Below are 16,977 nucleotides of genomic sequence, written 5' to 3'. Positions count from 1 at the left end.
CTATTATCCTTTTGCATTTTTTTAGTTATTATTATAAGCATACAAGTGGCATAAAGGTGAAATTAGCCATACCTGTATGCCTCTTGGATGATGGGTCGTTTGGCAAAAATACTCTTTTATATGTTCTGTCTTCCAGGCTATGGGGCGTGCACTGACGAAAGATAAGCCTGCCTCTGGTCTTCATTATACAGAATTCCTCCACCCCTTCCATTCCTTGGTGTCCTGTGACATCAGGTGAGTGGCTCGTACCTGCACTTTCTGCCTACCGTCCCTCCTTGCACTGTTCAACCCTTCTGTGGGCACAGGCTTCAATATTGCTGTGTGCAGGCGCCAGGGAGTCACTGCTGCTTCACAGTGCAGGAGAGATATGGCAGGCAGAATGCACATGCGTGAGATTTCCAGCCATGCATCTGACGTCACAGGGACTCTGAAGGAAGCGGTGGAAGAGTCTTGTATAATGAAGACCGGAGACCGGCTTATGTCCCGGGCAGCACACGCCCCATAGCCTGGAATATATAAAAGAGTATTTTGGCCAAACAACCCCTCATCCAGCAGGCATACAGATATGGCTAATTTCACATCTATGCCACCTGTATGCCCATATTACTAACTAAAAAACCACAAAAGGGCGACAGATTCCATTTAATGTGCTTTGTTCCACTGTAAACCTAACGACGCCGACAGGTGAACCAAACAATAACGGCAGCTTTTTTATACAGTTAATATAGTTTTATTACAACATAACATTTTGATTCATTTTTTTTTAAGTATACATGTTTTATCTTTTTTTTAGCCTGCATTGGAAATTATCGAGATAAAGATGATAAGACCAGTTACTTGAATTTTGATGGACCCGCTGATCTGAGATCTTGCATTAATGGTTTGTATATGATTTATTTATTTATTTATTTATTTACATAAATAAACATAATGTAAGTGGTTCGGAGCCCTATTACCACATCCATAGAAGTTTATGGGGCCGTACTGTATTTCCATACAATTCCTTTTTCTTAGACCAAGTTCACACGGCTGTATTTTTGGTCCAAGCGATGGCCATAAAAAAACCTGACAGCGCTTGCATCAATGTTATTCATTCTAGCAATTTCAAAATGAACATTTTTTTTTTGTCACAAAATGAATCTGCTCATGAAAACAATCGTAGCATGTATTGGTTTCTCCCTTATGTCAAATGACAATGACACTCACCTTTTGAAGTCTATGGGAGCAAAAAAAATTGATCTCATAGGGATCAACTGCAGCGCATCTCATTTATTGGAACCGTATTGTAAACACAGGTGCATCTCAATAAATTAGAATATCATCAAAATGTTAATTTAGTTAAGTTATTCAATACAGCAAGGGAAACGCATATATTATATAGTCATTACACACAGAGGGATCTATTCCTATATATTATATAAAGACATTACACACAGAGGGATCTATTCCTATATATTATATAGAGTCATTACACACAGAGGGATCTATTTTAAGTGATTATTTCTGTTAATGTTGATGATTATGGCTTATAGCCAATGAAAACCCAAAAGTCATTATTTCAGAAAATTAGAATATTATATAAGACCAACTGGAAAAATGATTTTAAACTCAGAAATGTTGGCGCCTACTGAAAAGTCTGTACAGTAAATGCCGGAATACTTGGTCGGGGATCCTTTTGCATGAAATACTGCATCAATGCGGCGTGGCATGGAGGTGATCAGCCTATGGCACTGCTGAGGTGTTATGGAAGCTCAGGTGCTTTGATAGTAGCCTTCAGCTCATCTGAATTGTTGGGTCTGGTGTCTCTCATCTTCCTCTTGACAATATCCCATAGATTCTCTATGGGGTTTAGGTCAGGAGAGTTTGCTGGCCAATCAAGCACAGTGATATTGGGGTTATTAGGCCAGGTATTGGTACTTTTGGCAGCGTGGACAGGTGCCAAGTCTTGCTGGAAAATGAAATTTCCATCTCCAAAAAGCTTGTCAACAGAGGGAAGCATGAAGTGCTGTAACATTTCCTTGTAGATGGCTGCGCTGACTTTGGTCTTGATAAAACACAGTGGAGCTACACGAACAGATGACATGGCTCCCCAAACCATCACTGATTGTGGAACCTTCACACTAGACCTCAGCAGCTTGGATTGTGGCCTCCACTCTTCCTCCAGACTCTGGGACCGCGATTTCCAAATGAAATGCAAAATTTACTTTTATCTGAAAACAACACCTTGGACCACTGAGCAACAGTCCAGTTCTTTTTCTCCTTGGCCCAGGTAAAACGCTTCTGATGTTGTATATTGGACATGACTGGCTTGACACAAGGAATGTGACACTTGTAGCCCATGTCCTGGATACGTCTGTGTGCGGTGGCTCTTGAAGCCCTGACTCCAGCATCATCCACTCCTTGTGAATCTCTCCCAAATTTTTGAATGGCCTTTTCTTGCTGAGATTAATAACTTCTGATGTATACAAATGGATGCCATACAGATCCCAAACAGATTGAATTCAGATGACAATTGAGACGATAATTGTCCATTTTTTCTGAATTTAATTTTGACAATTTTTTTTTTTATTAGCTGGTGTGATTTTAGCGTAATGGAAATACAGAGCTGTTGTTTTAATAAAGATTGACTAATAGAATTTTTAAACAATTGTTTTAATAATTGAATGATTGGAGAAAAATACATTATATTGTGCAGAATTAGTACAAAATATTAACAAAGTTGCCCAACTTTTTATACGAGTATAGACACAAACTGTCAACAGTTCTTTATTTATTGAGTGACCCCAGACAGAATTTAATCAAAGTGTTGTACAAAGGGTACAAAGGATGATGACAAAAAGATGGCTGTCCAAGACTTCAATATTGATGAGCTATCCTTACAAGATAAAAAAATAAAAAATAATCTATATAGGTGTTAGATTTTAATGGCAGACTGAAAAGAAAATGTCACCAACTCTTTGGTGAGCTGACGCCACACGGGGATTACTGCAAGTCCTCGCATGACACTCGGCAGACACTCGCAGCACAACGAGAGCAGAGTATCATGCGACTGTCATGCAACTGTGGTCCGATCGTGTGATCAGACCACAGTTGCGGAGGGGAGGGCCGGCGCTGTGGAGGGGATGGAGGGATTTATCTCCCTATCTCCTCCGTTGCCGGCTGATGCGAGAATTGCATTTCTCTCACATTACACCAGTGTAACGGAAGAGCAGTGTGATGTTTCTCCCCCCCATAGACTTGAATGGGTGCGAGTGGAACAAAATCGTATTCCACCTGCAGCATGCAGCGACTGTTTTCTCGTTCCGATTAGGGCTGAGAAAATAATCGCTCCTGGGAGCTGCCCCGACAGAGTAATATTGGTCTGAGTGGAAAGCAATTTTTTTTATCGCATTTCACTCGGTCCATATTACTCGCCGTGTGTGTTGACCCTTATGCATCACCTTTGAGGAGTCTCATTTTTTATTATTCTATTAACTGACTAATATGGTACAAAAATATTTTTTCCTTTTATCCTTAGGATAGGTCATCAGTATCATGTTTTTGGGGGTCCGATAGCTTGCACCCCCTCCGATCAGCTCTGTGCATGTGCCGTGGTGGCCAGCAATAAGCAGTGTCTGGAGTCATGATCCTCAGCTCCATACATTGTATACTGGACTTTCTCGGGCACTGGAAGTGAAGGGAGCTGAGCTACAGTATTCGAGGAAACTACTACACAATATAAGAAGTTGTGGCTTCCTTGCTCTATAGAATGTTTACTTCCTGCAACGGCCGTGTGTCGTCCATGTGTCATTTGTACTTTTCCACCATGGATTAATAGAAGAATGAAATTACAAATCCTATATTTTGCAATGTTAAACACGGATGGCACACATACCATCCGTGTGCTGTACGTGTTCCATCCATGCTGCCGGTAAAAAACAGACTTGTCTCTGTGGGGATGAGATGGACACACGGTATGTGTGAAAACCCCATAGATTTTAATGAGGTCCCATGTGAGTGTGTCTCTGGTACTTGTGAAAACGGACACTACACGTCCCGGAAACACGGACGTGTGAATAGGGCCTTACATGCCAGCCCTTGAAATAAATACGGTAGTTTTAGGCTTTGTTCTCAGAATGAGAATTTGGTGAGTTTTTGATCTTGCAGATTTTCTGCAGCATTTCTCCACCTATTATGTTATTTGCATTTTTTTTTTTTTGCATTTTTTTACATGCGTTTTTAACTTTTTTTGACTTTGCGTTTTTTGTCTCTTTTTGGTTTGACATGCTTCACAAAAAAACTGCTCTGTTTTTCTGTTTTTGATACTTTCTGGTATTTGATTTTCACAGTCATGTGCGGACTACATGCTTTTTTTTAGTGCATTTCCAATGTGGAAATATACTAAAACTGCATATGCGTTTTTTATCTGCAAATCTTCCACTTCTAGTGCAATTTTATGAGGAAAATCTGCACATAAAACTCAGCGCATCTGCAAGAGAAGTTGTGACCCCTTGAAGGAGCCCACGCGAAACGCGCATAGGGGTCTTGGAGACACACCACCTTGCAGTATCCAGGGTATTATGAGTAAGTGTCACTCACTTGAGACTTGAGTTCCTTAGCTGCTATTTTGCACATGCACTTTATGTCCTAGCAGATGGTTCCTTGGTACTCTTGCTGCTATTATGCATATGCACTTTACATCCACCCTGTGTTGATTTGATCTGCAATGTGGTGCTCTCCGTACTTGTAATCCTTACTGAGCTCCTTGTTCTTTCCCTCTTATATTATGCTGTATTATTAGGATTTATGTTCAATAAATTAATTTGATTATTTACTTTAGTGGTTTTATGACTCACTCTAGTTATAGGTTTGAAGAGAAATTGTGATATTGCAAATTTCAAGCACACACTACAGCGTAAAAATAAAACACAGTGGGCAGGAGATTTCTATTTATCCCATCCACTTTGCTGGAACTTTAAAGTGTCAAAAACTCGTTATAGGAACCTAACCTTATACATTGGAAAGCTGTGTCCGCTACAGCAAAAGCCATTGTTCTTAAAGTATAAGAGTCATTTTAATTTTTATTTTATAAATCAGTAGTACACATGAAAATAAGAAACTGTGTAATGTATCGGATCAGAGAAATTTGCTTCTTTGTTCTCCTGAATTTGATGTTTTACTCTCAATTCATAGGTAAAATTTACATTAAATGATGACAGATTACTCCTATTACTGTGATAGGAGATTACAGTTGGTGCTTTGAAAATTTTATGGAAAGGGAGGAGTCAGATGCAGAGGAAGGAGTCGGATGCAGAGGAAGGAGCCAGATGCAGTGGGAGGAGCCAGATGCAGTAGAAGGAGCCAGATGCAGAGGAAAGAGCCAGATGCAGAGGGAGGAGGCAGATGCAGAAACAGGTGCCAGATGCAGTGGGAGGAGCCAGATGCAGAAGAAGGAGCCAGATGCAGTGGGAGGAGCCAGATGCAGAAGAAGGAGCCAGATGCAGAGGGAGGAGCCAGATGCAGAGGGAGGAGGCAGATGCAGAGGGAGGAGGCAGATGCAGAAACAGGTGCCAGATGCAGTGGGAGGAGGCAGAGGGAGGTGTCAGATGCAGAAGGAGGAGCCAGAGGCCAACATAGAACTTTATGCGCACCAACTCCCATCACCTATCTCAGTAATGGAAAGTCTGTACTCACCGAAGATAGATTTTACCCGTAAATTGACAATATCGAGAATCAAAGATCAGTCCAGGAGGAGAAAGAAGCAAATTTCTCTGATAACATAGAGTACAGACCAAAAGTTTGGACACACCTTCTCATCTCTAGAACAACTGTTAAGAGGAGACTTTGTGCAGCAGGCCTTCATGGTAAAATAGCTGCTAGGAAACCACTGCTAAGGACAGGCAACAAGCAGAAGAGAGTTGTTTGGGCTAAAGAACACAAGAAATGGACATTAGACCAGTGGAAATCTGTGCTTTGGTCTGATGAGTCCAAATTTGAGATCTTTGGATCCAACCACCGTGTCTTGTAGAAAAGATGAATGGATGGACTCTACATGCCTGGTACCCACCGTGAAGCATGGAGGAGGAGGTGTGATGGTGTGGGTGTGCTTTGCTGGTAACACTGTTGGGGATTTATTCAAAATTGAAGGCATACAGAACCAGCATGGCTACCACAGCATCTTGCAGCGGCGTGCTATTCCATCCGGTTTGCGTTTAGTTGGACCATGATTTATTTTTCAACAGGACAATGACCCCAAACACACCTCCAGGCTGTGTAAGGGCTATTTGACTAAGAAAGAGAATGATGGGGTGCTACGCCAGATGACCTGGCCTCCACAGTCACCAGACCTGAACCCAATCGAGATGGTTTGGGGTGAGCTGGACCGCAGGGTGAAGGCAAAAGGGCCAACAAGTGCAAAGCATCTCTGGGAACTCCTTCAAGACTGTTGGAAGACCATTTCTGGTGACTACCTCTTGAAGCTCATCAAGAGAATGCCAAGAGTGTGCAAAGCAGTAATCAAAGCAAAAGGTGGCTACTTTGAAGAACCTAGAATATAAGACATATTTTCAGTAGTTTCACACTTTTTTGTTAAGTATTTCATTCCACATCTGTTAATTCATAGTTTTGATGCCTTCAATGTGAATCTACAATTTTCAGAGTCCTGAAAATAAAGAAAACTCTTTGAATGAGAAGGTGTGTCCAAACTTTTGGTCTGTACTGTATATTACAAAGTTGTGAACTATTGATTTATGAAAAAAAACACTGAATTGACGTTAGCTCTTTAAGTTTTCATTCTGTCTGCTTATCACATATTTATATATCACATTTATTTTATAGCGCTTCCAGACCAGTGTAAACCCTTACCATGTAATAAAGATGGATATAAGGAATGCAAGGATGGAAAAGGAACTTTTACCTGCGTGTGTAAGCCTGGCTGGAAGGGAGTGCGTTGTGATGAAGGTCAGTGACACTTTCCATCTCACACTCATCTTTTTGGCTTTTTTATGTACAGTAAAATATGATGTGTTAAAAAAGATGAAATACCTGAGTGGATGTGATAATATAAATGGAGACTCCATAAAAGAATTTCTCTATTGTTTATTGTATATACGTTCCCTTGTTATTAATGGTTCTTACAGTTGCACTCTTCCAGATGATTGTATATATAAAGCGTCTATTCATAATATATCAATGTCTTATTAATGAGAGATGGTGGCACGGGTTTATTTGTATTTCTGGTTCCATTACTTGTGTTAAACAAGTCAAAATAATAGTGATTTTAACATTTTTCATCCATTAGACCAGGTGGAGACGTTACCGTGCAGATAATATGTGGGGGAGCAGCCCGGTAGGGATAAGTGTCTAGAAGGTGCATTACATTGTGTTGGTGAGAATGTCGAATGGAAGGATTGTACCCAGTTTTTATTTATTTTTTATTTTTTCATTTTTTTACCGGCTTTTAGCTCAATCTTGAGCCATGGCGACTTAATGAATGAAGGCTCGGTATGAAGATCGATCTTGTATAGCCTAGATACAGTAGGTCCAACAGGGTCTTCACCACTGTTGACTTGAAGCCTTTATGTTGCTGGTCTTCCTTTTTGCCTCCGATTCTTCTGACCATGATGTCCTCCAGTGATTGCTCTCTTCGTATGATGTGTCCAAAGTAGGCAAATCGTAGCTTGGTGATCCTTAAAATAAAAGGGTCACAACTACAGTCTAAAAAGGGATTATACCCTGTGGATCGGATTGAACCACTTTAGTTCTGTTTTCTCTGTATTCTAGTGATCTGGATTTTATATATATAGAGGCACAAAAAGAAACAAGTCTTTGATTTTTGCACATTCATAGAACCGACACATGAAGCCAAAATCATGCTGAATAAATATTTATTATAATAATGCTTCAAAATAGACAAGGTTTTTATACAACAGAAGTCAAAAAGGTGGGTAAGGTGCAGAGGGGGAAAGATAGAGACCCCACATGCCCCTGGATGTATGTTCAAGGACAAAAACAGATGGGGTTGAATCAATTCATTATGGGGATATATAGGTAGGTGCAGAGTTACCCCAATACAGTCTAATCCCAAGTGGTAACCTCACAATGAATAAATCACTCACCCATATTCGTAAATGACAACCAGGGAAGCACGTGGGAACCAACGTCCCGACACGTGTTTCACATCTCCAATGCTTCTTTGTGGGACAGATCAGTCTAAAAAGGGATTATACCCTGCGGATCGGATTGAACCACTTTAGTTCTGTTTTCTCTGTATTCTAGTGATCTGGATTATATATATATATATATATATATATATATATATATATATATATATATATATTGCAGCAAAAAGTGAACAAGTCCTGCACCGCCTGCCCTCAGATTACCTCCAGGTCCAGTGGCTCACGTGTTGATGATTGCCATATAGCGCTGGTTGCAGGCGCAGCGTGCTGGTCGGTAGTGAGCAGCTAGGAGATCCAACAACAGGGAGATGAATAATCGACCGCAAACAGCTGCTATGCCAAACAAATTCTTTTTCATTCAAACGTTCTTTTCATCGGTGCAAATAAAATTGCGGGAGGTGGCTTGGATGCGAGTCCCTCCAAAGGACGACGGCCGTTTCGTCTGTGAGTCAGACTTCTACGGGTCCACCCTACGGTTCTACAGGTTTTTGTTTGGCATAGCAGCTGTTTGCGGTCGATTATTCATCTCCCTGTTGTTATATATATATATATATATATATATATATATATATATATATATATATATATATATTGTTTAAGGCATAGCCCATCTGTTTCTATTAATTAATTTTTGAAAAAGCTTAGGGAAACAAAGTTTTTTTCGTAACCTTTTATACTATTGTGCAATGCTTTCTAGCCCTGTGATTGCAGCCAGCGATGTCAACAGTGGATGTTTTCTGCCTGAATGTCATGACTTTGTATAGGCACATGTACTGCTGAACACTGATCAGCCATAACATTACAGTCACCTACCTAATATTGTGTAGGATCGGCTGTTTTGAAGAAATTCTGACCCAGTTGTGTAAATTTGGCCCTTGTCAAAGCCTCTCAGATCCTCACGCTTTCACTTTTTTTTTGCTTCCTAAGCACTAACTTCAAGAAATGTCAGTCCTTGCTGCCTGATATATCGCACCCTTCAATCCCATTGTCTAATCAACTTCAAACATACCTGTATTCCAATCACCAGAGTGTCCATTTCACCTCCGCCAGGCTGATATATGTAGGTCTACATTATTTTTACTGTATAGATAAATGCAGTCGACTTTTTTAATGCACAGGCATGATGCCAAAAAAATGTATATAACACAATATTATTTATTAACTGTATTTTGTACATAGAGTCCTATCACAACATGAATGTGCAGAGCCTTCTATTGAAGCGATAGATCAATGAATAATCAAGCTTTAGGACAATTTACCAATTGTTTATACCATATATACAGATCATACCACATGTAACAGTTAGCATTTTACATGTGTTGTCTTGACACTTTGATTTGCATCAATTGCTTTGTAGGATCGCCTCTACGCAGGGATATAGAGCCCCCTGTTAGCATTGCTGGAGGTCAGGCCCATGGGGCAACTAATGAACTGGTCATAAAGTATGTACAGTATGTCACAAAAGTCAGTACACCTATCCTATTAAATTTTTGTAGATATTTTATTATATCTTTTCATGAGACAACATTGAGGGTATGATACTTTGCTACAATGTACAGTAGTCAACAAAATTGAATACACCCTTAAGTGAAGTTGGTCAAATTGTGTCCAATTAGCTATTTTCCCTCCCTGGTGTCATGTGACTCATTAGTGTTACAAGGTCTGTAGTGTGAATGGGGAGCGGGGGTGTTACATTTGGTGTTATCTCTCAAACACTCTCTCATACTGGTCACTGGAAGTTCAGCATGGCTCCTCATGGCAAAGAATTGTCTGATGATCTGAAAATAAGAATTGTTGTTCTTCATAAAGATGGCCTAAGCTATAAGAAGATTGCCAATACCCTGAAACTGAGCTGCAGCACAGTGGCCAAGACCATGCAATGGTTTAACAGGACAGGTTCCACTCAGAACAGGCCTCGCCATGGTCGACCAAAGAAGTACAAGTGCTCAGCATCATATATAGAGCTTGTCTTTTCAAAATAGACATATGAGTGCTGCTACCATTGCTGCAGAGGTTACAAGGTAGGGGGGGCGCCTGTCGATGCTCAGGCAATACACCGCACACTGCATCAAATTGGTCTGCCTGGCCGTTATCCCAGAAGGAAGCCTCTTCTAAAGATGATACACAAGAAAGCTCGCATACATTTCTGAAGACAAGAAGACTAAGGACATGGATTACTGGAACCATGTCCTGTGGTCTAATGAGACCAAGATAAATTTATTTAGTTCAATGGTGTCACGTGTGTGTGGCAACAACCAGGTGAAAAGCACAAAGACGTGTCTTGATTACAGACAAGCATGGTGGTGGGAGTGTCATGGTTAGGGGCTGCATGTGTGATGCCAGCTGTGTGGAGCTACAGTTTATTGAGGAAACCATTAATGCTAACATATACTGTGACATACTGAAGGAGAGCATGATTCCCTCACTTTGGAAAAAGGGCCGCAGAGCAGTATTCCAACATGATAACAACTTCAAACCGGAGTGGAAGTGCAGTGGAGTCAGGGGTTGGGGCCCCTGGACTACTGGACTAGGTGGCAGACGGCAAGCAGGACCACAGGCGACGGAGATCTGGTCGCGGGAGACCTAAAGTGGACCGGGGCAGGGTTGTAGCCCGCCGGTGCCTACAGCGGGAATCCGGTCCGGAGGCCGTTCACAGTCGGGGGTACCTGGACCCTATGACGAGGAAGGTTGCAACCCTCCCTCGTTAATTGACTAGCCCGAGACAAGGTTTCAGGCCTTGTTCTACAGAAGCCCAGAGAGCGAAACGTCAGCCCAACGCGGGGGATAGGGTGTCCGTCACAACCCACAGAAATCCCAAGGGTCAGATTTCGCTGGCCACAGCTCCCAACATACACAGTACCGGGAGTGGACTTCCCCATTTCAAGCGGAGTTGTCCCAGTGAAGACACAAACACTGAGTGCAGGAGGAAGGGACCCCTGTTTGCTGGGCCCCGGGACTACACCTCCCCTACCCGTGGAGGGGATTCCATCCTGCTGCCCCGCTCCATCAGCCCGGGGTGCCCCATCACCAGGCAGTGGCGGTGCTACCAACTCTCACCGCAACCCACGGGTGGCGACACCGACAAAACCATCCCCTGTAAATACTCCCTTCCTATGGTTATGAGGACGGAAGGCCGTGCGAGCCCGGGTCCGGCCACCACTCGAGCCGCAGTGACGAACCTGGATTTAAGCGGCCCCTGCAGCGGCCCGGCCCCCGTCCGCAACATTTCCCTTAGGCTATGTTCACACTTCAGTGTTTTTCCATCAGTCACAATCCATTGCCTTGAGAAAATACGGTATCCTGCAAAATATTTTGCAGGATTCAGTTTTTCCCCATAGACTTGTATTAACGATGGATTGCGACTGATGGCTTTGCGTTGCATCCGCCACGCGACAGATCAGTCGTGGAATGACTGACCATCGGGCGGAAGGAACTGACACTGTAACGTTTTTTGGAGCGTCAAAAAAACTCAATGCGCAGGTGTCCATCGCCATCCATCAAGAGGTATAATGGTTGTCTATGGTGCAGGATTCCGCCGTAAACCGTCATATTCTACTGAGCATGCCCAGCATGTCTGGCTTTCCCATTGGGCTATCCCAAAAACAAACATATCACGACGGATCTGTCGTAAAATAGACGCACAACGGATGTAACAGGCGCGATGGATCAGTTTTTTCCACAGGATTCCAGTGAATAGAATCCTGTGAAATAACTCATCCGTTACATCAGTTGACAGCTAAAAAACGACAGATCCGTTGTTCAGTCGCAACGATGGACCTGGCGGATTTGAAATGACTGAAGTGTGAAAGTAGCCTTAAGGCTGCTTTTCACGCAGCGACATCGCTAGCGATGTCGCTCGTGAAAGCACCCGCCCCCGTCGTTTGTGCATGACGGGCAAATCGCTGCCCGTGGCGTACAAAATCACTAGTACCTGTCACACATACTTACCTTCCTAGCGACGTAACTGTGGGCGGCGAACAGCCTCTTTTCTAAGGAGGCGGTTTGTGCGGCGTCACAGCGGCATCATATGGCAGGCGTCCAATAGAAGTGGAGGGGCGGAGAGAAGCCGCATGAAAGTCACACCCACCTCGTTGCCGGAGGATGCAGGTACGGTGTTGTTCGTCGTTCCCGGGGTTTCACACGTAGCGATGTGTGCTGCCTCAAGAACGACGAACAACCTGCGTCCAGCACCAGCAACGATATTTGGGAAATGAACAACGTGTCAACAATCAACGATTTGGTGAATATTTTGCATTGTTAGCAGTTGCTCGTACGTGTCACATGCAACGACGTCGCTAACGAGGCCGGATGTGCGTCACGAATTGCGTCTCGTTAGCGATGTTGTTGCGTGTAACGGGGCCTTTAGACTTCAATGTTAGAAAACAGATCCATCAAAAATCAATAATTTAAAAACTAACAAAAAAGTAATGTTTGCAGAACTTTTTTTGCCAACGGCTTGCTGCTAATTGATGATTACTGGGCATGTAAACTCAGCCTAGTATGCCAGACCTTTTTCGGAATACGTATGTTCATTTCTGCAATTGTGTAAGCAACGGTAATTATTCTTGTTGCCCTGAAGTCGGCTGAAGATTACTGCTGGATCCGTTCTAATGGATGATTACTGGACAAGTGAACTTAGCCTCAGGCTGCGTGCTAATGATCAGGGTTCACAGTGTTTTGGACATAGCATGCTTCAGCTGCGTCCAAAACGCTGCATTGTACAGTACAAGCACAGTGTACTGCCCGCAGCATAAACTTGCATGCGGTGCAGCTTTCCTAGCCACAAGCATGTCAATTCTTTGCTGTGGAATCGCAACCACTCTCCGCAGGAAGAACAGAAGAGAGAGATCGCAGCGGCCCGAACCTTGATCGTGGGCACGGGCAGCTGCGGTCTCCCGTCAAGGAGACTTGCGGCTCCGCAGGACAGGACCCGCTACGTCCTGATTGTGAGCATGTACTCTAAGAGTGATGAGTTCCACTAAGGGTAGGTGCACACGACTGGTTTCTCTCCATCTGAGAAAAACGGTCCGATTATACTAACCAGACTCTGATCAGAGTTTATCAGTTTTTCTCAGACGTGGAGAGAAAAAACAAAAGTTTCTCTACCTTCTCCATTATGTCCTTCTGTGGAACCAAGAGGTTACTTTCAGAATACAGCAGGCCACGAACGTGGAATGAGACCAGGCTAGGTTTAAATGCAAACTCTTTTTATCCCGATAAGGGAAATGGGAAATGGAACTCAGTAAGGAAAGCAAATATCAACACCTTTAAATGTACAAACACCCGGTTACTAAACCAGGATCAGTGTGTTGGTCGAGGGACCAATTCCAATAGGTCAGGAACTACTGTAACACAATTCACCTAGCAGGGAACTCCAGGGAGAAACTAGAGAGTGTAAATCACAGGGTGCAATATGGACTTGTCTCTGGACCAGCACACTAATTAACAATCTTAATTAAATCTCTATTCCCTTCCCTTCCTCTCATATACATGTACAAACAGGGAAGCAACCCAGGGTTAAACACCTGCTAGCAGCAATACAATGGCAATTAAAGTTCAGTTCTGCAGCGGTGACTGCTGTGTATTATACCTGTTTTTGCACGAAAACCACTACCGCATAAGTGTGCACACTTGCCCACACAAACAGAAAGATATCTGCGGGGCCTGAGCTCAGGACTTACAGTACCAACAGATAGATCCGGGAAGGTCTCCTATACTAAGGGAAATCCAGGCAGATTTCAGCTCCGCAGCAGTTGTCTATCGTGCCGGCAGTGACGGGGCAGATCACTTCAGGGGCAGAAGTCAGGACCGGTAGGAAGGACTCAAATATGGGTCACCAGGACAACTGCTTCACTCAGTTCTCTCTCTGGCAGCCGTTTAAAAACACTGATAAGCAGCTGTGTGGCCTCTGCTCGCACAGTAATCAGCAGGCTGTTTCTCACATTGTAGATCTGCTCGCACAGTAATCAGCAGACTGCCTCTCACACTCTAGGTCTGCTCGCACAGTAATCAGCAGGCTGTGTCTCACACTCTAGGTCTGCTCGCACAGTAATCAGCAGGCTGTCTCTCACACTCTAGGTCTGCTCGAACAGCAGTCGGCAGGCTGTCTCCCACACTCTAGGTCTGCTCGCACAGTAATCAGCAGGCTGTCTCTTACACCCTAGGTCTGCTCGCAGAGTAATTGGCAGGCTGTCTCTTACACTCTAGGTCTGCTCGCAGAGTAAATGGCAGGCTGTCTCTTACACTCTAGGTCTGCTCGCAGAGTAAATGGCAGGCTGTCTCTTACACTCTAGGTCTGCTCGCAGAGTAATCAGCAGGCTGCCTCTCACACTCTAGGTCTGCTCGCAGAGTAATCGGCAGGCTGTCTCTCACACTCGAGGTCTGCTCGCACTGCAATCGGCAGACTGTCTCTCACACTCTAGGTCTGCTTGCACAGTAATCAGCAGGCTGTCTCTTACACTCTAGGTCTGCTCGCAGAGTAATCGGCAGGCTGTCTCTCACACTCTAGGTCTGCTCGCACAGTAATCAGCAAGCTGTAACTCACACTCTAGGTCTGCTCGCACTGCAATCGGCAGGCTGTCTCTTACACTCTAGGTCTGCTCGCACTGCAATCGGCAGGCTGTCTCTCACACTCTAGGTCTGCTCGCACTGCAATCGGCAGGCTGTCTCTTACACTCTAGGTCTGCTCGCAGAGTAATCGGCAGGCTGTCTCTTACACTCTAGGTCTGCTCGCAGAGTAATCGGCAGGCTGTCTCTTACACTCTAGGTCTGCTCGCAGAGTAATCGGCAGGCTGTCTCTCACACTCTAGGTCTGCTTGCAGAGTAATCGGCAGGCTGTCTCTCACACTCTAGGTCTGCTCGCAGAGTAATCGTCAGGCTGTCTCTCACACTCTAGGTCTGCTCGCACAGTAATCAGCAGGCTGTCTCTTACACCCTAGGTCTGCTCGCAGAGTAATCGGCAGGCTGTCTCTCACACTCTAGGTCTGCTCGCAGAGTAATCGGCAGGCTGTCTCTTACACTCTAGGTCTGCTCGCAGAGTAATCGGCAGGCTGTCTCTTACACTCTAGGTCTGCTCGCAGAGTAATCGGCAGGCTGTCTCTTACACTCTAGGTCTGCTCGCAGAGTAATCGGCAGGCTGTCTCTCACACTCTAGGTCTGCTCGCACAGTAATCAGCAGGCTGTCTCTCACACTCTAGGTCTGCTCGCACAGTAATCAGCAGGCTGTCTCTCACACTCTAGGTCTGCTCGCACAGTAATCAGCAGGCTGTCTCTTACACTCTAGGTCTGCTCGCACAGTAATCAGCAGGCTGTCTCTTACACTCTAGGTCTGCTCGCACAGTAATCAGCAGGCTGTCTCTTACACTCTAGGTCTGCTCGCACAGTAATCAGCAGGCTGTCTCTTACACTCTAGGTCTGCTCGCACAGTAATCAGCAGGCTGTCTCTCACACTCTAGGTCTGCTTGCACAGTAATCAGCAGGCTGTCTCTTACACTCTAGGTCTGCTTGCACAGTAATCGTCAGGCTGTCTCTCACACTCTAGGTCTGCTCGCAGAGTAATCGTCAGGCTGTCTCTCACACTCTAGGTCTGCTCGCACAGTAATCAGCGGGCTGTCTCTTACACTCTAGGTCTGCTCGCACAGTAATCAGCAGGCTGTCTCTTACACTCTAGGTCTGCTCGCAGAGTAATCGTCAGGCTGTCTCTCACACTCTAGGTCTGCTCGCAGAGTAATCGTCAGGCTGTCTCTCACACTCTAGGTCTGCTCGCACAGTAATCAGCGGGCTGTCTCTCACACTCTAGGTCTGCTCGCACAGTAATCAGCAGGCTGTCTCTTACACTCTAGGTCTGCTCGCACAGTAATCAGCAGGCTGTCTCTTACACTCTAGGTCTGCTCGCACAGTAATCAGCAGGCTGTCTCTTACACTCTAGGTCTGCTCGCACAGTAATCAGCAGGCTGTCTCTTACACTCTAGGTCTGCTCGCACAGTAATCAGCAGGCTGTCTCTCACACTCTAGGTCTGCTCGCACAGTAATCAGCAGGCTGTCTCTTACACTCTAGGTCTGCTCGCACAGTAATCAGCAGGCTGTCTCTTACACTCTAGGTCTGCTCGCACAGTAATCAGCAGGCTGTCTCTTACACTCTAGGTCTGCTCGCACAGTAATCAGCAGGCTGTCTCTTACACTCTAGGTCTGCTCGCACAGTAATCAGCAGGCTGTCTCTCACACTCTAGGTCTGCTTGCACAGTAATCAGCAGGCTGTCTCTTACACTCTAGGTCTGCTTGCACAGTAATCGTCAGGCTGTCTCTCACACTCTAGGTCTGCTCGCAGAGTAATCGTCAGGCTGTCTCTCACACTCTAGGTCTGCTTGCACAGTAATCAGCAGGCTGTCTCTTACACTCTAGGTCTGCTTGCACAGTAATCGTCAGGCTGTCTCTCACACTCTAGGTCTGCTCGCACAGTAATCGGCAGGCTGTCTCTCACACTCTAGGTCTGCTTGCACAGTAATCAGCAGGCTGTCTCTTACACTCTAGGTCTGCTTGCACAGTAATCGTCAGGCTGTCTCTCACACTCTAGGTCTGCTCGCAGAGTAATCGTCAGGCTGTCTCTCACACTCTAGGTCTGCTCGCACAGTAATCAGCAGGCTGTCTCTCACACTCTAGGTCTGCTCGCACAGTAATCAGCAGGCTGTCTCTTACACTCTAGGTCTGCTCGCACAGTAATCAGCAGGCTGTCTCTTACACTCTAGGTCTGCTCGCAGAGTAATCAGCAGGCTGTCTCTTACACTCTAGGTCTGCTCGCACAGTAATCAGCAGGCTGTCT

At 44.7% G+C, this 16,977-nt stretch overlaps 1 protein-coding gene across 1 annotated transcript in view; it reads left to right on the top strand.

Moving 5' to 3' along the window:
* PROS1 (protein S) overlaps positions 1 to 16,977 on the top strand; it is a 97,077-nt gene that overhangs the window by 13,783 nt on the left and 66,317 nt on the right. Inside the window, exons 4-5 of the mRNA XM_075335119.1 lie at positions 794 to 880; positions 6,817 to 6,939. Of these exons, the coding sequence (XP_075191234.1) occupies positions 794 to 880; positions 6,817 to 6,939 (210 nt within the window). The remainder of the gene's footprint in view (positions 1 to 793; positions 881 to 6,816; positions 6,940 to 16,977) is intronic.

This window comes from Anomaloglossus baeobatrachus, chromosome 2, assembly GCF_048569485.1.
Source record: "Anomaloglossus baeobatrachus isolate aAnoBae1 chromosome 2, aAnoBae1.hap1, whole genome shotgun sequence".
Lineage (NCBI taxonomy): Eukaryota > Metazoa > Chordata > Amphibia > Anura > Aromobatidae > Anomaloglossus > Anomaloglossus baeobatrachus.
Note: the sequence above shows the minus strand (reverse complement) of the source record. Positions and strands in the feature narration are given on the sequence as shown.